The sequence below is a fragment of the Narcine bancroftii genome, chromosome 2 (genome assembly GCF_036971445.1).
Source record: "Narcine bancroftii isolate sNarBan1 chromosome 2, sNarBan1.hap1, whole genome shotgun sequence".
Lineage (NCBI taxonomy): Eukaryota > Metazoa > Chordata > Chondrichthyes > Torpediniformes > Narcinidae > Narcine > Narcine bancroftii.
Window position 1 is genome coordinate 64,455,418 of NC_091470.1, and position 23,063 is coordinate 64,478,480.

Consider the following 23,063-nt stretch of genomic DNA (forward strand, 5'->3'; position numbering starts at 1 on the left):
GCCTTCTGTTCCCCAAATCGTCATGGTGGAGTAAGCGTGCACCTCTTTCCAGGTCAGACATGCCGAAAGTCGCAAGGAGGTGTGCCTTAAAAGCACTGTATTGATCCTCCTCGGGCAGGTTGTTGATAAAATCATCTACCTTGGCAGCAGAATCTTCATCTTTGAGACAACTACATGCCAGAATTTGGTGGCTTCATTTGTTATGTTCCTAATGTGGAACTGGGCCTCAGCCTGCTGGAACCATGGTTGTGGTTTGTGAGGCCAGAAGGTGGGCAGTTACACAGCCATCTCATGCAGTGCAGTAGTGGCATCCATTCTGCAGGCTTTCTCACTATGTTTCATTTTTGGGGCTCAAAAGACTTTGAGCACCCGTCGGGGTCACCAATTCAGTAGAACTAACTGCAGAGCTGAAAAAACACAGCTACCAGAGAAGAGTCAACTACCAACTGGTTTTTATTTTAAACAATTGTGCGCCTTATAAAGGGGAGCGATGTCAGCGTGCTTTATAAAGGAGAGTCATTGACTCTCTGGCAACATGCCAGCAGAGAAACAATGCGATCTGTCAACCCACGCAGGTCTACAAAAGTGGACTTCTGGGCAAAGAAGGGGAGCCTGCACCATTCTGTCCAGACCGCTCGGTGTGGCAATTCTGTCTGTCTAGCTCTCTGGCTGCTCGATTCGCCACATCAGGATAACTATCAAGAACAAGTAACAGTTGTTGTTTGATTGGACATCATATTCAGCACCACAATGTTTGATTCATTGTATAATGAAATGATGAAAGCCTGATTACATTTTAAATATATCTGTGAATCTTAATAAAACTAGTGCTTCTTGTATAGAATTAATGTAGATCAACCATCTGCAAAACCAATGTCCCAATCTACTTGCTACATGCCAACAGTTCCATGTGTACAACTTGCAAAGTTTGCAGTATAGATATTGTTCTCCTTATGCCTACTGTTTAAATGTAGGTAACTTCAGGATTGTCAATCAAAATCCAGAGATTCTGCAAAGCTGATAATGGCTAACAGAATAATTGTGCTTTACTGTTAAACTCCTCATGGTCCAATAGGTAAGTGCAAACTTCTGCAGAAGTCTCAGCCCTTAGGTAAGGAAATCTGCTTGTTGAGCCTATTCCAGGTGAATGTTGAATTGTAGAATAAACATCAAAGCAAATCATAACTCTATAATGTTCTGGTCAAATATCACCATTTTTTCTATTTGTTGGAGTAGATGCCAAATATCCTACAAACACAGATTAGTTAAAAATCAGTTGGGCAGGCAAGCAGAGGAATGGTTGATGGAATTTAATACAGAGAAATGTAATGTGCTGCATTTTGGGAAGTCTAACATGGGTAGGATTCACTCGGTGAACGTTGGGGTTCTGAGAAGTGTTGTAAAATAGAAGGAGGAATATAGGTACATAGTACCTTGATAGTGGAGTCACAGGTAGTAGATAGGCTGGACAAAAAGGCTTTCATTAGACTACTGAGTATAGAAATTAGGAAGTCATGTTGCAGTTGTGTAAGATGTTGGAGAAGATACATCTGGATTATTGTAGTCAGTTTTAGTCACCAAGCTGCAGGAAAAATATTGTCAAACTGGAAAGGGTGCAAAAAATAGATTTAAAGGGGATGTTGCCAGCAGTCATGGGTCTAATCTATAGGGGAGGTTGAGCAGGTTAGGGCTTTATTCCTTGGAGTATTGGAGAATGAGAGACGATTTCATAGAGATCTCCAAAATCATGAGTGGAATAGATCAGGTGAGCATTTTTTTTTTGCCATAAGCTGAGAAACTGATGACAGCCGTTTAGGGTGAAGGGAGAGAGATTTAACTGGAACCTGAGAGGTAACCTTTTGTATAGAGGGTGATGAGTGTATGGAACAAGCTGCCAGAAAAGGTAGTTGAGGCATGTACTATATCAACTTTTAAGAAACATTGAGACAGATGCGTGGAGGGGATAGGTTTTGAGGGATATGGGCCAGTTGCAGGCAGGTGAGTAGTGTAGGTTGGTTGACATTGGCAAGTTGGACCTAAGGTCCTGTTTCAATGCTGTCTGACTCTGACCCTAACAAGCTGGCCCTTTATGACAGAGCTGAGTCACGATGAAAGATACTTCTTTCAGAATGGAATCAAAGAATGAAAAATCATTAAGGAAATGGAAAGGATGGGATGAGAGGATTGCCTCAAACTAAATCATGGGAATAGTGAATAAACCAAATGGTCACAGTTTCAAACAAATGAAAAGTAATTTAGGAGTACTATGAAGAAGGATGACATGCATAAAATCATTAATACTTTGGCTAAATTAGCAGAATATGTCTGCGGGGGAGGTTGAAGTTGGTGCACTCTTTCCACTTACTGCAGTTTCTTTCAAAGAAATTTAAGAGTTATAACTCAATGCATTCTCAACCCGTGCGTGATAATATAATCCTTTTCACGCACGTAAGAGTACATTTCTATTCTTCCTCTCTCCATAATTTTGCCCACTTTCTGGCAGCTGCAATTTAAATAAACTGCATATGGATAGTTTCGAATTTTGGAATTATTATGCCAAAACGAGACAGAGATTAATTTAGGTGTGTATTCTTCTACATTAACATGTGAAAGTTAACAGTTTAATTCCATGTTCAATTACAGATTATGAAGTACAAAACAAATTGAGACTCCAAGATCCCCAACAAACAGGTTTTATAGAGAACTGCTAACAGATAGATTAAGGAAAAAGTGCTGACACAAGGTGATGGCCCCATGGTCTCCATGGACACGTGGGAAATACTAACACCACATTTGACCTATTGTTCCTTCTCTTTGTTCTTCTCCTCCTTTTCTAACTTTTCTGTTTTATATCATGTCTATCTTCTTTTTTCTTGGGGGGAGGGTTGGGGTCGGTGGGAATGGGGGAGGGAGAGACGTCATATATAAGTAAATCACTGGATAAAAAAAATGACATGGTCTGTAACAACCAATGATGTACTCTCCTGTTTAAGATTGAAAAATCAAAATAAAATATTTTTTTTTAAATTGAGACTCCAAGATGCATCAGATTGAATTAAGCTCCTGGATGAGTAGTCTGAGGCAACTTTCATGAGAAAAGATTAAGGCATTCTCATGTCTTTAAAACAAATCAAAGTACCGGTACATTACTGTCATTCTTTAAAAGGAAGATTTGTGGCAGCGCACTCTCTAATGGCGAACCGGCCCTCCGTGTGACGCCACGTGGCGGGGCAGCCATGGGAAAATGGCGCTGTCAGGGTGTTCTCACTGCCTCAAGTCTCCTGCCCAGCATGCACCTGGGGCAACGATTATGATGTCACAATGCACGAGGGGACTGAGCACGTGCTGCCCTTAAAAGGCCGCGCGCTGAATTTGAATAAAAACAGTCATTAAGGCTTTCAATGTGGTGGCTGAGTCTTTCTTGACTGTGTCCAGCCCTACATTGGTGACCCCGTTGAGCCCAGATACCTCTCGGGTCTCAAGAACATGGATCCGGCAGAGATCAATGCCGTTGCTATCAAACTGCCCGCCTTCTGAACCCATCGCCCGTGTACATGGTTCGGGCAGGCGGAGGCGCAGTTTCAACTGAGAAACATTTCAGTAGATGCCACGATGTTCTCCACATCATGAGCGTGCTGGACGAAGAAACGGCAGAGGGTAAATATCCTGCCCTTGAGAACTTGCTCCTTTGCACTTTTGGGCTCTCCCCTCATCAGCGTGCCTCCAGGCTCCTGCACCTCGATGGGCTTGGGAACCGCACACTATCGGCCCTAATGGACGAGATGCTGGCGCTGGCGGAGGATCACAAACCTGGTTTCCTATTCCGTCAGATCTTCCTTAAGCAGATGCCAAGGGACATCCAATTAATCCTGGTGGATGAGGACTTCATGGATGCACGCCGAGTCTCAGCCCGAGCGGTCACCCTCTGGTGCACCAAGAGGGAGAATGAAGCAGCCCTCAGTCAGGTTGCGCGACCAAGAGCCAGCTGGCCGCAACACCCCCCCAAGCACAAGCCGGAGGAGCACCATTCCACCTGGTGCTTTTACCATCAGCGCTGGGGAGCGCAAGCTCGTAAGTGCTGACAAACGTGTGACTACCAGGGGAAATGACCTGGCCAGCCACCATTGATGTATGCGACGGCTGGCCACGCGAATAGCTTCCTTCACGTTACCGACAAGTCCACCGGCTGACATTTCCTGGTGGACACAGGTGCGGAGCTGAGCATCCTGCACCCCCACCCCCACCGCTCTTGAGACACACACCCCGATCTTGTGGTCTCACCCTGCGGGCAGCCAATGGTTTCGCCATCAAGACCTTCAGTACCCACAGGACACAGATCCAGATCGGGAAAGAGAAATGTGGATGAGGGTAGCGCAGTGGACGTTGTCTATATGGACTTCAGTAAGGCCTTTGATAAGGTACCACATTGGAAGGTTAGTTAGGAAGGTGCAGTCTTTAGGTATAAATTTTGAGATAGTCAAATGGATTGAACATTGGCTGAAAGGGAGAGGCCAGAGAGTGGTAGTGGATAATTGTCTGTCACGTTGGAGGCCGGTGACCAGTGGTGTGCCTCAAGGATCTGTATTGGGCCCATTGTTGTTCGTTATATACATTAATGATCTAGATGATGGGGTGGTGAATTGGATTAGTAAATATGCAGACGATTCTAAGATAGGTGGAATAGTGGATAATGAAGAAGGTTTTCAAGGATTGCAGAGGGATTTGGGCTGCTTAGAAAAGTGGGCTGAAAAATGGCAGATGGAATTTAATGCTGATAAATGTGAGGTGCTTCATTTTGGTAAGAAGAATCAGAATAGGACATACGTGGTAAATGGGAGAGCATTGAGGAATACAGAAGAGCAGAAAGATTTAGGAGTAACTGTACATCGTTCCCTGAAGGTAAAAACTCACGTGAATAGGGTGGCAAAGTAGGCTTTTAGTATGCTGGCCTTTATCAATCATTGCATGGAATATAGGAGTTGGGAGGTGATGTTGAGATTGTATAAAACGTTGGTGCGGCCTAATTTGGAGTTCTGTGTGCAGTTCTGGTCGCCTAATTATAGGAAGGATATAAACAGAGTGGAGAGAGTGCAGAGAAGGTTTACCAGAATGTTACCTGGGTTTAAGCATCTAGAGTATAGGGAGAGATTGGACAGATTAAGTCTTTATTCTTTGGAGCGTAGAAGGTTGAGAGGGGATTTGATAGAAGTATTTAAGATTATGAAAGGGATAGACAGAGTGGATGTGGATAGACTATTTCCGTTAAGAGGAGGAAAGATTAAAACAAGAGGACATGAGTTAAGAATTAAGGGGCAGAGGTTTAGAGGTAACATGAGGGGGAACTTCTTTACTCAGAGAGTGGTAGCCGTGTGGAATGAGCTTCCGGGAGAAATAGTGGCGGCGGAGTCAATTGTATTATTTAAGAAAAGGTTGGACAGGTATATGGATGAGAAGAAGATGGAGGGTTATGGGCATTGTGCAGGGAGGTGGGACTGGAAAGGGGTGTTTGGTTTGGTGCGGACTAGGAGGGCCTAATGGCCTGTTTCCGTGCTGTAATTGTTATATGTTAAACAATGTTACACATATGAATTTTAGTTTTTTAGTAAACATTATATGTTATAAGTTTGTGTTAGCTTCAGTGGGTACTGCGATTTTAGGGGCTGACTTCCTGAGGGCACACGGACTGTTGGTCAACATGAAGGGCAAGAGGCTAGTCAACACTCGCACCTTCCATTCGGTGCACCTGGACGTCACGAACGTCTGCATGTCCGAGATCGCAGCCATCGCCACTTCCAGGGATGAGTATTCGAACATACTCCATGAGTTCCCTGCCATCCTTCAACCACAATTCAGCGCCACCTTACCCCATCACAGGGTATACCACCATATCTTCACGCAGGGCCCCCCCCCCGCTGCACGCCAAGCCCAGATGACTTCCACCCGAGAAGCTGCAGCTGGCAAAGGAGTTTTCCTGGCTGCAGGAATTGGGGCATTGTCCATCGCTCAGACAGTGCCTGGGTATCCCCTCTCCACATAGTCCCCAAATCCTCCGGGAGCTGGAAACCCTGCAGCGATTACTGGCGTTTGAACGATGTGACCACACCAGATAGGTACCCAGTTCCACACATTCAAGACTTCTCAGCCAATTTCCACAGCGCGCAAGTCTTCTCTAAGGTCGTTCTGGTGCGGGGGTATCATCAGATCCCGGTCCACCCCGCAGACATTGGCAAGACGGTGATCACCACCCCCTTTGGCCTCTTTGAATTCCTGCTTATGCCTTTCGGCCTCAAGAACGTAGCCCAGACTTTTCAGCAATGGATGCAATGGGTAGAGACTTGGACTTTGTGCATATCTACCTGGACGATACCCTTATCGCCAGCCGCAACCACAAAGAGCACAAGGTCCACCTCCATATCCTGTTTGCCCAACTGGCTGAGTTTGGCCTCATGGTCAATGTGGCAAAGTGCCAGTTCAGCAAGCAGATGCTGCAGTTCCTGAGGCACACCATCTCAGCAGCAGGTGCTGCCCCAGCCCCAGAGAAGGTCGCGGCCTTCCAGCGGTTCACTAAGCCAACCACTCTCAAGGGCTTGCAGGAGTTTGTGGGGATAGTGAATTTTTATCATCAGTTCATCCCTGGCACTGCCCGTACCATGCGACCGCTGTTCGCGTTGAGAAAGTCCTGACGTGGTCGGAGGAGGCAGAGACCACTTTTGCCGTAACAAAGGAGGCCCTTGCCAATGCAACTCTATTGGTGCACCTATGCCCAGAGGCACACACGGCGCTCTCAGAGGACGCCTCAGCAGTAGGGGGCATTCTCAAGCAGTGGCTCAATGGACAGTGGCACCTGCTGGCCTTCTTTAGCAAACAGTTTTGCCCACCAGAGCTCAAGTACAGTGCTTTCAACCAGGAGCTCCTGACGCTGTACCTGGCCATCCGGCACTTTCGATACTTTCTGGAGGGGAGGCCCTTCACAGTGTTCGCAAACCACAAGCCCCTCACACAGGCACTCGCGATGGCCAAAGATCCTTGGTCAGCAATGCCACCTCTCCTGCATGTCAGAGTTCACCACCGACATCCGGCACAGGGCAGGAAAAGACAACATCGTGGTGGATGTGCTTTCTCATCCAGTGATCAACGCTCTCATCCCCGGCCTTGACTGCACACAGTTGGCACAGGCCCAGAAGCTGGACACAGAGACGCAGGTTCTCCGGACCGCCATCTCTGGCCTTAAGCACCAGGACATTCAGTTGCCCAACAGCCCGGACATGCTGCTCTGCGACGTCTCCACTGGCTCGCTGCGCCCGGTAGTCACATCGCACTGGAGGTCAAGGGTTTCAGCTTAGTCCACGACCTAGCCCACCCCTCGGTGAAGACTTCGGTGCAAATAGTGGCAGAGTGGTTTGTGTGGCATGGGCTCAAAAAGGTGGCTGAGATGGCGAGGAACTGCACCAGGTACCATACCTCCAAGGTCCACCAGCATACGCAGGCCCCAATCCAGCAATTCGACCCGGCAGTGCAGAGATTTCAGCACATCCACGTCGACGTCGTAGGCCTCCTGCCAGTGTCCAGAGAAGCGCGTTACTTTCTCACAATAGTCGATCAGACCACGAGATGGCTGGAGGCCATTCCCATCAAAGAGGCTTCTGCAGTGACGTGCACCAGGAACCTAGTCAGTTGTCGGATTGCTAGGTTCGGAGTCCCAGCGTACATCACCAGTGACAGGGGCGCCCAGTTCTCCTCCGCACTCTGGGCTCAGCTGGCGAATCTCTTGAGGGTTAAACTCCACCACACCACAGCCTACCACCCGCAAGCAAATGGTTTGGTGGAGAGGTTTCATCGTCATGTGAAATCAGCCCTCATGGCTCACCTCACTGACCTAGGCTGGGCAGACTAACTGCCCTGGGTCCTCCTCGGCATCAGAACAGCACCCAAGGAGGACCTACAGGTTGTCTTCTGCAGAACTGGTCTAAGGTGCGCCGCTCTCGCTGCCTGGTGAATTCTTTGACCCGGATCTCAACGTCACGTCTGAGCAGAGGCCCAGGGTTTGGAGCTTCTTGACTAGCACTGAGGGAATAATGGTGTTAATGGCTGAGTTGTACAAGTTGCTATTTTCTCGGTGATCTGGAGCTGAGTGGAGAGATTGAGATATTGCATCTGATTGTACTGATAGACAAATTACAGTGGGTCCAGACCTTTGCTTAGGTTTGTGTTCATTCTGGCCATAACCAACCTATCAAAGCATTTCATCACAGTAAACTACTGGGCAATAGTTTGTGTGTTGTCTGGTTGTGTGTCTTCGTGTTTTGCAAAGAGGACTGGAGAATGTTGTTTCGTCAGGTTGTACTTGTGCAATTTGATGACAATAAGTTGACTTGACTTGAAAAGAAGTGACAGCTCTTCAAGAGGAAGAAAGAAGCGTGCATTAGGTTTAGGAATCAAAAGACAGGAAAGGTTCATGAGACTTGTATGGTAGCCAAGAAGATACTTATGAAAGCAGAGCTCAAAGGGGGCATGAGAAGCCCTTGGCAAGTAGGTTCAAAATGAACCCAAAAGGCATTCTATACATCAGTGAAGAACAGAAGTTCAAGTTCATTTATCATCCAATTGAACCAGTAAAGCCCAACAAAATAGCATTCTTAGGACCTGGTACAAAACAGTGCAATCATACATCTAGACAAGTGTAGTACATATTTACATATATTTAAAATAAATATTATTAATAAATAGTGGAATCTCATAGAGTTGTTTTAGCAGTTCAATAATCTCACTGTGCATGGGCAGAAGTTGTTCCTCAGTCAGGTGGTTCCAGCTGTAATAATTCTGTATCTCTATTCTGATGGGAGTAGACGGAAGATGCTGCCCAAGGGATGATAAGGGTCCTCACTGATTTTCAGTAAAATTCCAGTAAATCACATTGATTGGGAAGGGAGGGGTGGGTGGAGACCCAGTGGTTTTTATGGTCCTGTGGATTGACCTCCAATCCAATGCTCGACAGCAGCCAAACAACACTGTGATACAGCCAGCTATAATGTTGTGAATAGAGCTCCTGCAGAAAGTTGATAGAATGATGGCTGGTAACCTTTCCTGCCTCAGCCTTCTAAGGAAGTGTATTCACTGTTGTGCCTTCCTGACAAAGTAAAGAGATGTGTGTCCCGGCTCGGTCATTATTTAATTTGACTCTGAAAAACTTGGCACTCTCTCCTCTTTTCACTACCAAGCTATTAATGTCCCTGATCTTTCTGAAGTCCACAATCATCTCCTTTGTCTTGTCCATGTTGAGACTCAGCTTGTTACTCTTGCACCAGTTCATGTGATTTTCTGCCTCTGTTGTGCAACTCATCATTGTTGTTGATGAGGCCAACTAATGTTGTGTCATCTAAAAATTTGATGACCCTGTAGGAGCTGGATCTGGCATTTCAGCTGTGGATTATGAGAGTGAAGGTAGAGCCACTTAAGGACAAAGGAGGCAACACGTACCTGGAAGCAGAGGAGATAGGGAGGTCCTAAATGAATACTTTGTTTCAGTGTTCACCAGAGAGAGGGACCTTGGTCAGTGTGATGTCAGTAAATAACAAGATTATGTGCTGGAACAGGTTGAGGTTAAGAAAGATGTAGTGCTAGATTGTCTTTCTTTATAAAAAAATAGGATTGATAAGTAACCATGACCAGACAAGATATTCCCCTGATTACTAGAGGAAACGAGGGAAGAGATTGCCAGGGCATTGACAATAATATGCCCTCCATGGCCATCGAGTAGGTACTAAAAATTTGGAGAATGGAAAATGTGGTCCCTTTGATTAAAAAAAGATATATGGGAAGAATCCTTGGAATTATAGACCAGTGAGTCTCACATCAGCAGTGGGCAAACTAATAGAGTAAATTCTTTGGGACAGGATTTACGAGCATTTCGAGAAGTATAGTCTTCTCAGGGAGAGTCAGCATGGCTTTATGTGGGGCAGGTCATGCATCATGACATAACTGAGTTTTTGAGGAAGCAACAAAACAAATTGAAGGTAGGGTGGTAGATTTGACGTATATAGCTTTTAGTAAGGCATTTGACAAAATCCCACATGGTAGGCTCATTCAGAAAGTCATGAGGCATGGGATCCATGAAACTTTGGCTGTATGGATTCAGAATTGGCTTGCCTGCAGAAAGCAAAGCCTTGTATTAGATGGAAAGTGTTCTGCTTGGAGGTCAGCGACTAGAGCAGTTCTGCAGGGATCTGTTCTGGGACCACTGCTCTTTGTGATTTTTAGAAATGACCTAGACGAAGAAGTAGAGGGGTGGGTCAGTAAGTTTGCAGATGTCATGAAGGTCAAAAGTATTGGGGATAGTGTAAAAGGTTGTCAGAGGTTACAGCAAGGATAGACAAGATGCAGGGTTGGGTGGAAATGTGGCAGATGGAGTTCAATCTGGATTAAGTGTGAAGGTTGAATGAAGGCAGAGTATCTTGTTAATGGTAGGATTCTTAACAGGGTGTAAAAACAGAGGGACCTGGGAGTTCAAATCCATAGATCACTCAAGGTTGGCACGCAGGTTGGTGGGGTAGTTAAGAAGGCTTATTGTATACTGGCCTTCATTAGTCAGGGGATTGAGTTCAAGAGTCATGAGTAGCTCGATAAAACAGGATAGATCACGTTTGGAATATTGTATTCATTTCTTGTCGCATCATTACAGGAAGGATGTGGAAGGTTCTGGAGAGGATGCAGAAGAGATATACCAGGATGTTGCCTCGATTGGAGAATGTGTCTTGTGAGGCTAGGTTGACTTTTGGAGCAAAGAGGTGACTTGATAGAGGACTACAAGATTATGAGAGGTATAAATAGGGTAGACAGTCAACACCTTTTCCCAAGGTGAGAGTAGCAATCACCAGAGGATATCTATACAAGGTGAGAGGAGGAAAGTTTAGGGGAGGTGTCAGGGGTATTTTATCACAGAGTGCCTGGAATACATTTCCAGGGGAGGTGGTGGAAGCTTATACAATACGCACATTTAAAAGAATCCCATGGATACAAGAAAGAGTCATGGATGTGAGATAGGGAAGGCTTAGTTTATTGAGGTGATTTATATAGGTCAGCATAACATCATGGGCTGTAATGTTCTATGAGGAACTGAATCAACTAAGCATTAGTCAAAAATATTACAAAAGGTGAGGTTGTAATCTGCTAAATAACAAGAACATGATGAATTGTCAAGAATTCCAAATTGAAAATTAGGTTTGAAGGTAGATTTAGAGATAGTGGATGTTCTGGTTATCATCTTCCATGGTTTTATAGATTCTGGAATTGTTTTGTGAACTGGAAGGCGGAAAATGTTAACTTCCTATTTAAAAGGAGAGAAAAAAAAACTACTGAACTGTTGGCCCAATGAATCTAAGTTGTAATAGCTGAACATTTTGAAAAGGATCATAAAATTGAGCAGTTAACATGGATTTATGAATCATGTTTAGCGAACCAATGCTTGACCACTCCACTGGAGTTCTCTGAGGATATGACCAGTAGAATAAATAAATAAAAACCTAGGTACGTGGTGTATTTGGATTGTCAGAATACCTTTGAAAAGATCCCACAAAGCAGGTCAGTCGACAAGTTTAGAATATATTGGAATTGAGGCAATTTATAGGCTTGGATCAGGAATTGGATATTAGGCAGAAAACAATGAGTGGCTTCTTGGGTTGGGAGGATATAATTAGTGGAGGAGCAGAGAGATCTGCGCTGGGGCCCCAACTATTCAAAATCTATTTTAATAATTTGGCAAAGAATAAATGTCAAATTGCAAGTTGGCTAGGTGGGATTGTGAATATAGAGGAGGAAGCTTCATTGCATCTAAACGGAATATAACATTAAAAAAAAGGTGAGATCATCCATTTTAATGAGGATAATGGAAAAGCAAACTATTTATCAATTGCAAGAGAGTGAGCAGTGTTGTTGTTCAAAGGGATCTGGGTGAGTTTATACACATTTTCAAAGACCAACATACTAAACAGCAGAAGATTTAGAGAACAAGTTAGTCCTTCCAAGTAGAGAATTAGATTGCAGAATTAAGGAGGCCTTGGTAATTAACATTTGGTCTCCTTACCTAAAAAAAAGTATGTTACTGCAAAAGTCAGGTTACAGGCCCTTCCAGCCCACCTACCCACGCTGCCCAAATATACTCATGTGACCAATTAACTGACATAAACACCCTGCATCTTAAATATGGAGGAGACTGCATTTGTATTCTCTAGACCAGGGGTGTCAAACTCAAATTCACGGAGGGCCAAAATTAAAAACTTGGACTAAGTCGAGGGCCGAACTAAATATTTATTGAAAATTTTCAACAACATCTGCATGCTTTCTCTTCTTTCAACATATGTAATGTTAAACTTTTTCTTATTAAAATAAATGTTTAATAATAGTTTTGGATAAACTTTCCAGAAGCATTAACAAATGAGAAATAAAATATTCAATAAATAATATTTCTCTATAGAGGATTTGACAAATGTTGCTAGTGTGCTGTTAAATAGTAAAATCTGAGGGCTATTGAGAATGTGGGAGAATAACATGATTCCTGAAACAATCAAATGGGTGACTGATTGTGGGCATGAACTCTAGCAGGGTTATTTGCCATGCCCTTTTTCCATTGGTACAGATATCCTTTGATTTACACACTTTTCAAGTTTTATGCCTAATGAGCTTGTATCCAGGTGCAGGACCATTTTTAACCAGGAATATATTTATCACTGTGACATGAAACTATTGGAAGATCGTTTTATCCTGAGATTAAAGTTCATAATCCTTACTCAGGCCTGTGTGCGGGAGGGCGGGGTTTGCGGGCGATCGGGTTGGATAACGACAGTGCGGGGGCATCGGCTCTCGCTGCAGGGCGGCATCTCGGCGGATCAGCGGCCCCGTCACCGCGAGTCGCGGATCGGCCTGCGGCAGGGAGGGGGAGTGGGCAACGGTCCTGCCGAGGACAGGCCCGAGGCCTCCGGTTCCGGGTGCTGGGAAGCGGCCTTGGCTTCCCCTGACACCGGTCAGGCCCCAAAACCAGAGTCCACGGTGAGACCCTGCAACGTAAACAGAGGAGGTGGGGGCGATTAGCAGGCTGACGCCAATGCATTCTGGGATTTGTTGTGTTACTGTGCATGCGCTATACTGGCGCGGCGGCCAGCGGGCCACCTCTAATACATCTCTGAAATGATCTTGCGGGCCAAATATAATTTGGCCCGCGGGCCAGAGATTGACATGTGTGCTCTAGACTTTAGAAAATTGTTAGAGTTTGACATGCTAGTTACAGGCAGGGTGTTTTCCTTGATTGAAGAAATGAAACAGTTTGTGAATAGGCTGTTCAGGATTTAGATGAGGACATATTTGTTCACAGTGTTGTGAAACTTCGCTCTTCTCTATCTTCGAGAGTAGTTGAGGCTCAGTTATTGTGTTAATTCAAAATAGAAACTGATAGTTATATGATATTAATGGGCATGGTGATATTGCTGAAAAATAGTGCTGAGATAGATCAAGAATGATGAATGGCAAACTTGGCTTGAGAAACTGGATGGCCAACAACTACTCCTATTTCATTTAAAATCCTTTTGTTATGTTATTGTCATAAGAGCATCCTCAGCCTTTTCTAGAAAAAAGAACGTTAGGTTATTCAATCCATCAATTTAATTATCCGCACTGTAGCTTCCACCTTTAAGGAGTACGACTTTGCAACCAGCCATTGATATATTGCTGCAGATCTCTGTAAGAAAAAATGTGCAAACTTACCTCAGGCAATCTTTCCAATGGGAACATTTATAAAATGGTGAAGATTCTAGACAGCAAGGCATTGAAAAGCTCTTCCATCAATATAAAGGGCATCACATTGTAAGGGGAAAAGGAGAGCCTCATCTCTAGACAATTGGAACTTTCAAACTCTTCAATATTTTAATTACACGTTGAATAGTTCAGGGACATTTCATAGCTTAATTAAAAACTTAAAGCATTTTAAAATGCATCCTAATAACTGTAAATATCATAAAAATGTAAAGTTACAAGCCAATTAGGGATTTTAAAATGCAGCAAGATTTAAAATGCATTTTTAAAAGTAATACTTTAACTGAATGTTGTTTTAATACCAAAAGCTTCCACATAGGTCAAAGAGGCAAAACCACTTGTGCCACCTCAAACCAAATGAAGAATGCTATAGAGAGTGCAAAATGTAAGTGCGGGATGATTCTTACACAATAGATATTCTAGTCTATTATGGTAGTTCTCTTGTCTTGTTCATGTGGAACGGGATCAGTCCTGCTCTGCATAATACATTTAGACAAAATCTGTTGAGGTTTTTGAATAGTGGACTGTTTCACAGAGTTGGCACCCTCAACAGTGCAGATCTGTGGATTAAACCGTAAAGCATCTCAGGGTTTTCCACTATGATGAAGGAGAGCGACCTCTCTGGATTATATCACTGAAAGTATGGTTATTCTAAAAACCAAATGAAAGAAACATAAAAGAATAATTTGTACTTTAATCTATTGAGAGCAATATCCCAGACAATGTTTAATTTCTATGAAATCTTTTCTGGAGAAATCAAAATCTTTAACTCATCAATCTTCTGATTTCTTTTCCCAAAGCCAATAATCCTTGAGCAAATATTTCCATTTTAGAAGTAGATTTCAAATATTCAAAGGGAATACTAAAGGATCCGTGGTAAATTTAATTTGATAAATAATTCATGTTGCATACATAAGGGAGGTAATTAGAAGTAATTAAAATGATAGAATAACAACCTATGCTAATTTTTTGATAACTGTGACACCGACTAGTTCAATCTCATCAGGTGCTGTAGGTATTTATCTTTGTACTTCTTTGACATTAATCAATCTTGAAATGTAGCTGCTCTAGTCTCTGCTTTATCAGGGAACTGAAAATTGAAAGGTGAAATATTGCATCGGTGTACTGTTGGTTAGAGATGATCAACATGATGTCAGTACCACTTTTTATCAAATAATCTTTGTAGTTCATGTGAAACAAGAAAGTCCGCAGATGCTCTGATTGTAGTAAATACACAGAATTGATGGAGAAACTCAGCAGGTCCCACAGCATTGATATATAACTAATACTTTTATCAAGATTTTTGTGGCACATGAGCAGGTTTTTATTTTCTGAACATGCAATGCATTCTTCCAATTCCTTCTTTCAAAAAAAATATTTAATGCAAACAATTTTCAACTATATAATTCAGTTCATCAGTTATGACACAAGATTTACATTTTATTAAAATATGATATACATCTCATAAGAAATTGGACTCTGCCTCACCATTTCATAAGATTACAGCTGGTTTGGCCATGGACTCAGCTCAACCTTTTCCCGAGAACCCTTAAATTCACCTACTTTGCAAAAATACATCTATCTGCATTTGAAATATATTCTATGCATAACTGCGTCCCTGGGCAGAAAACTCCAAGATTCCCCACTTCCTGGGGAAAGCAGTATCTCTGTCCTAAATCTATAGCTTCAAAACCTGAGGGGATATCCCTTTCCTGAGCAGTAAGTCCAAGGAAGTTTTAGAGAAGTACCAGTCGCCCAGCGCGTCACAATACCCTGATGCCACACCACCTTTCCAGTCACTGCACCAAGCTTTTGTTTGCATCCCTTAAGATGCAACTCTGTTCCTTGCAATGTGCTCATCTGCATCATTCAGTCTTAATATGTGAACTTGGAAACAGCCCATGGAGAAGAGCATCCGCTGCCTGCAACCGTTCTCAACCTCGAGTGACCACTGAGGTCAGTTTTGACAAACGGTCCTGATTCTGAAACATTGTCCGTTTCCCCTTTCCCTGATTCAGATGGACCTGCTGAGTGTTTGCAACATCTTTCTGGCGTCCCTCTTTCATCAAACCAGGAAAGCATTTTCCCCATTTAACAGCAGTGGGCCTATTCAAAAATAAGATTGACAATCTCCAAATATGTAATTATTTTTAAATTAGTGACTGTGTTATGAAGTGCACAGAAGATGTTCATTACCCCATGTCCCTCATGCTGTCCGAGCTGAAGACAAACGCCCAGCAGCAGCAGCGCGGGTTTCTCCGCCGGAAGTCGGCTTGGCGTCCGCCGTTGTCAGGGAAACGCCATGACGACTCGGTGTCTGCACCGTGCCCTCGTCGCCATGGAGTTATGTGGGCAGAGGGTGCAGTCGGTCACCGTGAAGGTCGCCCTGGAGCGACTGCAGAACCTTGGTAAGACCGAAGAGAGTGGTTAGTGCCGGGGATGAGCGCACGGTCCTAGGATTCGGCCCGTGAAAGTGGTTTCACTCCCCACACCAAACCATCGCCCCCCCTCCCCACACCACCCCTTCACAGTCTCTCCTCCCCACACCAAACCATCGCCCCCCCCTCCCCACACCACCCCTTCACAGTCTCTCCTCCCCACACCAAACCATCGCCCCCCCTCCCCACACCACCCCTTCACAGTCTCTCCTCCCCACACCAAACCATCGCCCCCCCTCCCCACACCACCCCTTCACAGTCTCTCCTCCCCACACCAAACCATCGCCCCCCCCCTCCCCACACCACCCCTTCACAGTCTCTCCTCCCCACACCAAACCATCGCCCCCCCTCCCCACACCACCCCTTCACAGTCTCTCCTCCCCACACCAAACCATCGCCCCCCCTCCCCACACCACCCCTTCACAGTCTCTCCTTCCCCACACCAAACCATCGCCCCCCCCTCCCCACACCACCCCTTCACAGTCTCTCCTCCCCACACCAAACCATCGCCCCCCTCCCCACACCACCCCTTCACAGTCTCTCCTCCCCACACCAAACCATCGCCCCCCCCTCCCCACACCACCCCTTCACAGTCTCTCCTCCCCACACCAAACCATCGCCCCCCCTCCCCACACCACCCCTTCACAGTCTCTCCTCCCCACACCAAACCATCGCCCCCCCTCCCCACACCACCCCTTCACAGTCTCTCCTCCCCACACCAAACCATCGCCCCCCCTCCCTACACCACCCCTTCACAGTCTCTCCTCCCCACACCAAACCATCGCCCCCCTCCCCACACCACCCCTTCACAGTCTCTCCTCCCCACACCAAACCATCGCCCCCCCCTCCCCACACCACCCCTTCACAGTCTCTCCTCCCCACACCAAACCATCGCCCCCCCTCCCCACACCACCCCTTCACAGTCTCTCCTCCCCACACCAAACCATCTCCCCCCTCCCCACACCACCCCTTCACAGTCTCTCCTCCCCACACCACCCCTTCACAGTCTCTCCTCCCCACACCAAACCATCGCCCCCCTCCCCACACCACCCCTTCACAGTCTCCTCCCCACACCAAACCATCGCTCCCCCTCCCCACACCACCCCTTCACAGTCTCTCCTCCCCACACCAAACCATCGTCCCCCCTCCCCACACCACCCCTTCACAGTCTCTCCTCCCTGCGCCCCCTCACTCTGACCCCCTCCCCACACCACCCCACCCCTTCACAGTCTCTCCTCCCCGCGCCCCCTCACTCGGACCCCCTCCCAACAACACCCCTTCACAGTCTCTCCTCCCCACACCAAACCATTTCCCCCCCCTCCCCACACCACCCCTTCACAGTCTCTCCTCCCCACACCAAACCATCGCCCCCACAAGTGGTTCGCCTTTAAGTGCTGCATGCCACTTGATCTCTGCTATGTATTGCCACTAACGCTACCCCTCATGAAAGAATTTGCTACTTCCCCAGGAAGTCCGCGTCGAGGACCACCCTACCCTCTTGGCTGACATCCCCGGGCTGGTCCTGCTGTGAAAACTTGAGGGGCCATAAAACTAACCCCCTGGTCAAAAAGGTTCAGTTCCTCCAAGCAAACCCCCAATATGTGTATGTAGTCTACCCGAAAGGGCGTGAGGAAACACCCCATCTGGGACCTCGCACATGTGAAGGGCCCCGAGGAGCACACCCACCAGACAGCACCCCCCCTTCCGCAGTCATGCATTACGTATCGCTGCGCCCTCCCCCCCCACCCCAGTCACTCCAGCCGAGTGGTCATGCCCCCTGCAGGTGGACACAGCGCTGGAGGTCTGGAATGAGACAGTGCCTCTGGCCACAAACCCACGATCACCACTCTGTCGGTCAGTATGGAAGATGAAACCACCGGACTGGCTTAACCTGTAAAATTTTGTGCCTCACATCGCAAGGGGTGAATGTGGTGAACTGCATTGTATTTCTGATTACCTGGCTCCACCCTGTCCTGCGGCCCCTCCTTCTTTTGACCTTGTATAAAGCCTCCATCACCCTAACCCTTCCCCAGAAAACCCAGGTCACTTCACAGGATGATGTTCTTGTCCATTGTGAATAAAAGTCTGTAGATCAGTCTCAGCTTCTCTAGTTACTTACTGTGCGTCACAACTACTACAGCGAGTATTAATTTTCTTTGGGGTTCTTTTTCCAACTATTTTTGAAATTTATAGATCAATTATTTTTGATCCTTATTATTTTTTCCCCTTTCCTTTTTTTTTTTGAACCTATTAATATCAAAATTAGTAGTTGATGCCTGACTTTGCCAGCAATTGCTCAGGTTGGGGTTAAAAATTAGATAAGCAACAGATGGTTTTTTTTCTGTTTTTTTTCATCAGAACATGGATCATAACGTATCTTGTTTATTGTTGTTTATCGTTGGTAATTCTATTTTATCTTTACCTGAACATTATATCATATGTATCTATGCAACCTGATTTTTTTTTTAAAAAACAATAAAAAGATTGAAAAAGAATAAAAATATGGGGGTGATGAATGGTTTTATTCAATACTCTGAATATAATTGTAAAATATGATATTTTTAAAATTCACTTATCTTAACTATTTTATTTCAATAAAATGTGTCTTGAATCTGAATGTTAAAATGTCTAAATATTGTATATTTTTCAGAAAAACAACTGAAAGACAACAGCATTTACTTTGGACATGGAGCTATTCAACATTTTGCAAAGATTGCTGAAGGAGTTAATCAGCTAGTAAGCAGTCTTAATTTAATGTATCAATAATATTTCAAGGGGCCTTATGTTTACATTTTGGAAGTCTGTTTGAGTGGTCGATTGCAGATTTGGTTCAAATAGAAGAATATATGATCTTAAACCAAGATAAATGGCAAACAGATTAAGAACTTGTATGACAGGATGTTCAATAATTATCGGCTTCTTTACCATAGTATTTATTCATTTAAAAGAAGTGTGCAGAATGAATATATTTCTGTCAGGCAAATTTTGTGACTTATTGCAGTCCTTCCATTTCCACATTTGCTATTATGGTAAGACTTTCACACAGATGTCTGAAATGTCTTCTTTCTTGAAAAGTGACTTCGCGTCTGCCATTGTAAACAGAAACCTTGATTGCACCTCATCTATTTCCTACACCTCTACTCTCATCCCCTTTCCTGGTTCTGGCCTTCCATTCCATCAGCCTCCACATTGAATGAAATAATGGTTACTTACTCTTCCAATCTAATGTACTATGTTCTGTGCTTATAACTTGGGTCTCCTCTGAATTGGAGAAACCAAATGTAAACTGAGTGATCTCTTTGCTGTTGGAGAGACGCCGAGTTCTTTACCCTGACCTATCTGTGGTTACATTGACATTTAGTGCAAGTTTGTCTTCCACCTAGGCACTTCACAATCTTTAGAACTCAAAACTGAATTCTCTATTGGTAACTTGCTCTTTCTGTCTATTATCAGACTGATCATTTCTGCTGCTGATCCATCTCTGATTTTTGGCAAAACTTTCCTCTCTCCATTGGTAGAGTTTAACCTGCTGACCATATCCAGCAGCCTGCTATTAGCATCACATAACACATGTAACATGCTTCTAACTTCTAGGTTAACCCATGTTGTCTCACCCCCATTTTGAACAGAGGAGTTGTGCATGTTTTGCACAAAGAACATATTTTCAACATATTGCTTTCTCAAATACCACAAACAGCCGTTACTCTATAGAATCAAAATGGACAGATGTTAAAGATGCAAGATCTGAAGCATATAATGCAACATTTAACTAAGATTAGAACTTCATTTTACTACACTAACTGAGGACAGATGATGTATGTTGAAAGATCTCATGATTTGGGATGGTGCGTTTTTTTTTCTAAAAAGGTTTGTCATCGTAAATAACCAGGATTGCCAAAGAACAGCTGTACAATGATCAAAAGAATATAAAACTCCAGGCAGTGAATTGGATCAAATTTCTGAAAAAGAAATGAGTCAATTTATTTATAAATGGAATCCTTTATTGTTACGAAAATATAAATGACCAGTATTAAGACATATATTTGATATTTGGTATAACTTATAGGCTCTAAAGGCAAAATTTTGATTAAATCACCATTGTATCAGAATAAACTAATTCCGTTTTCTTTAAATAATCCTTATTTGAAAAATTGGGAACTGAAAGGAATTAGTATTATACAGGATTGTTTTGAGGTGGGTAAATTTTCTACATTTAATAGAGAATTTTGATATTTCTGCAAAATCTATTTTTGCTTATTATTAAGTTCGAGATTTTTTGCAAACACAATTTGGTAAGGATTTAATTTTACCAAGTCAATCTAAGTTTGACATTTTAATGGTTGACAAGGAAATCAAAGGATTTATATCAGATATGTATAGGTTGTTGCAAGAAAAGATGGATAAAGTTGGGCTATATAGGATAAAAGAGAAATGGGAGAAAGATTTAGATACTTAATTGTCTTGGGAGGAATGGTCAAATATGTGTATTGATAGTGTTACAAAATTAATTAATGTGAGATATAGTATGGTTAATTATAATTTTATTCATCAATTATATTTGACTCCTGAGAAGTTGAAGAAATATGGATTTAGTCTAACAGATCTGTGTTTTAGATGTGGAGAAAAGACAGGTACTTTTATACATTGTGTATGGACATGTAAGAAAGTTAAATCCTGTAGTGGCGGCTACACTGCTAACTGAAGGATCGCACAACCAGACGGGTTGAGTTCAGTGAGCAAAAAACTGATTTATTGCAGGCTGCCTGGCTGGTCTTGTACTCCCAACCCGGACTTGGCTGGGAACCACGTTGGGGGGCCCCGACATCACCAGGGCGTCATATGGGTCCCCAAGCGCGGGCTTCTTAGCCCAGTGCCAAGGTCGGGAGGAAATCCCCGACGGCACCATTTTGGCCGGCTGCCCCACTGCGTGCGTGACAAGCGGGGCCAGTTCACCTGCCTAATGGCGTACCACCACACAGCCCACCCCCCACCCCCCCCCCCCAGAACCGGCGCAAATGTCCTTTTTTGCCTGGCGGCCTCGCTTCTTGGGTTGGGCCACAACTACTGGTTCAGTGGGGTCGAGGTGGGCTGGCTTTAACCTGTCCACCGTAAGCAGTTCCCTCTTATGTCCAGTGTGAAAGTGGATCCTGAATGCTGGACGACTTTGTACAGCCCTTCATATGATCTTTGTAGAGGTGCTGTGGATGGGCCCCACCTGTTAAAAATGTACTCTGCGGAATACAGCTTGCTGGAAATGTAAGAGGCCCGAGTGCTGTGTCTGGGCGGCAGTGGATGTGTGAAGGAGTCCAAATGGGCCTGGAGGCGGGGAAGTAGACCATGTAGTGACCTCTGGGGGTTGTGAGGTGCGTTGACGAACTCACCGGCGAGGGCTAGTGGTGCATCATAGACCAGCTCAGTTGATGATGACTGTAGGTCATCTTTGGGTGTCGAGCGAATGCCCAGGATCTCCCAAGGCAGCTCATCCACCCAATCAGGGCTGGTGAGGCGGGCCATAAGTGCCATCTTAAGGTGGCAGTGCAATCGCCCATTGGCCTGTGGGTGATACCACTATGAAAAGGTAATGGTTACCTTGGGAAATGGGTAAGGGTCCGACGATGTCCACATGTATGTGACTGAACCATTCCCAGACGTGTTCGAAATCTTGTAATCCGTAATTTGCTTCCAAAGCCTGTGCCAGACGAAATGTTCTGCCACCATATCGACCGTGGACCTGATGGAAGGGTGGGAAAGGTCATGGATATGGTGGAAGACTTGCCTGTGCCACTGCTGGGGAACCACTAGTCGCGGGGTGCCCACGGAGACATCGCACAGGACGGTGCCCTCACCATGATGGGTCGGGAGGTCCTGGAACCGCAGGCCCGTGATGGCAGTCCTGAAGGCCCATGTCTCCTCGTCGGACTTCTGGTCCTGGACGAGCTGGTCGAAGTCGAGGCCGGGTGTCAGCGCGCAAATGGCCAGTCGTGAGAGTGCATCGGTGACCACGTTGTCTTTCCCCTCGTTGTGTCGAATTTCAGTGGTGAACTCCAACATGAAGGAGAGATGATGCTGTTGGCGGGCCGACCAGGGATCTCTTGCCATAGCGAGTGCCTGAGTGAGGGGTTTGTGGTTGGTAAAAATGGTGAAAGGCCTCCCCTCCAAGAAATAGTGGAAATGACGCACCGCCAGGTACATGCCCAGCAACTCACGATTGAAAGCGCTATAGTTGCGCTCTGGTGGGCAAAGAAGTCGGCTAAAGAATGCCAGTGGTTTCCACTATCCATTCACCTGCTGCTCCAGGATGGCTCTGACGGCTGTGGCAGAGGCACCAACGGAGAGCGCCATATGCAGGTCGGTGCGTGGGTGGACGAGCAGGGTAGCCTTCGTGAGGGCATATTTCATGGCTTCGAATTCCCTGCTGGCTTCTGGAGTCCACGCGAGTGTCTTGTCTTTGGCCACGATGAGGGCGAAGAGCAGCTGCATGATGCACACAGCACCTGGAATTAAGCGGTTATAGAAATTGATCATACCCGCGAACTCCTGTAGCCCCTTGTGTTTGTCCGTGCGTAGAACTCTTTGTAGTGTTTGACCTTTGTAGCGGCAGGTGTGGCTCCTTCAGCCATGATGGTATGGCCCAGGAACTAGATGGACCCATTCCTGAACTGACACTTAGCTGGATTGATCATTAGGCTGAAGTCGGCCAGTCAGAAGAAGAGGGTGCACAGGTGAGACTTGTGTTGTGCTTGGTCTCTGCTGACGACAAGGATGTAATCCAGGTTAATGAATAAAAAATTCAAATCCCTGCCCACTGTGTCCATAAGGCGCTGG

General features: G+C 45.1%; 1 protein-coding gene and 1 long non-coding RNA gene across 9 annotated transcripts in view; one reads left to right on the forward strand and one right to left on the reverse strand.

Moving 5' to 3' along the window:
• The window catches only part of ccdc175 (coiled-coil domain containing 175), a 340,062-nt gene that overhangs the window by 246,174 nt on the left and 70,825 nt on the right, over window positions 1-23,063 (forward strand). For 3 of the 7 annotated variants that reach the window (XM_069916861.1, XM_069916863.1, XM_069916862.1), the window contains exons 1-2: window positions 3,456-4,071; window positions 18,889-18,974. In XM_069916861.1, the coding sequence (XP_069772962.1) occupies window positions 3,555-4,071; window positions 18,889-18,974 (603 nt within the window). In that variant the 5' untranslated portion in view covers window positions 3,456-3,554. Of the gene's footprint in view, window positions 1-3,455; window positions 4,072-16,118; window positions 16,209-18,888; window positions 18,975-23,063 lie in introns of those variants that run through there. The other 4 variants (XM_069916860.1, XM_069916866.1, XM_069916864.1 and 1 more) reach the window with 4 other exon arrangements.
• On the reverse strand, window positions 436-16,202 carry LOC138753643 (uncharacterized). 2 transcript variants are annotated; one of them, XR_011351324.1, is made up of 2 exons: window positions 15,997-16,202; window positions 436-695 (listed from the first exon to the last, which is right to left on the reverse strand). It is a non-coding gene; the product is annotated as an uncharacterized lncRNA (long non-coding RNA). The 2 variants fall into 2 exon arrangements; XR_011351325.1 differs by lacking the exon at window positions 15,997-16,202 and adding an exon at window positions 3,140-3,278.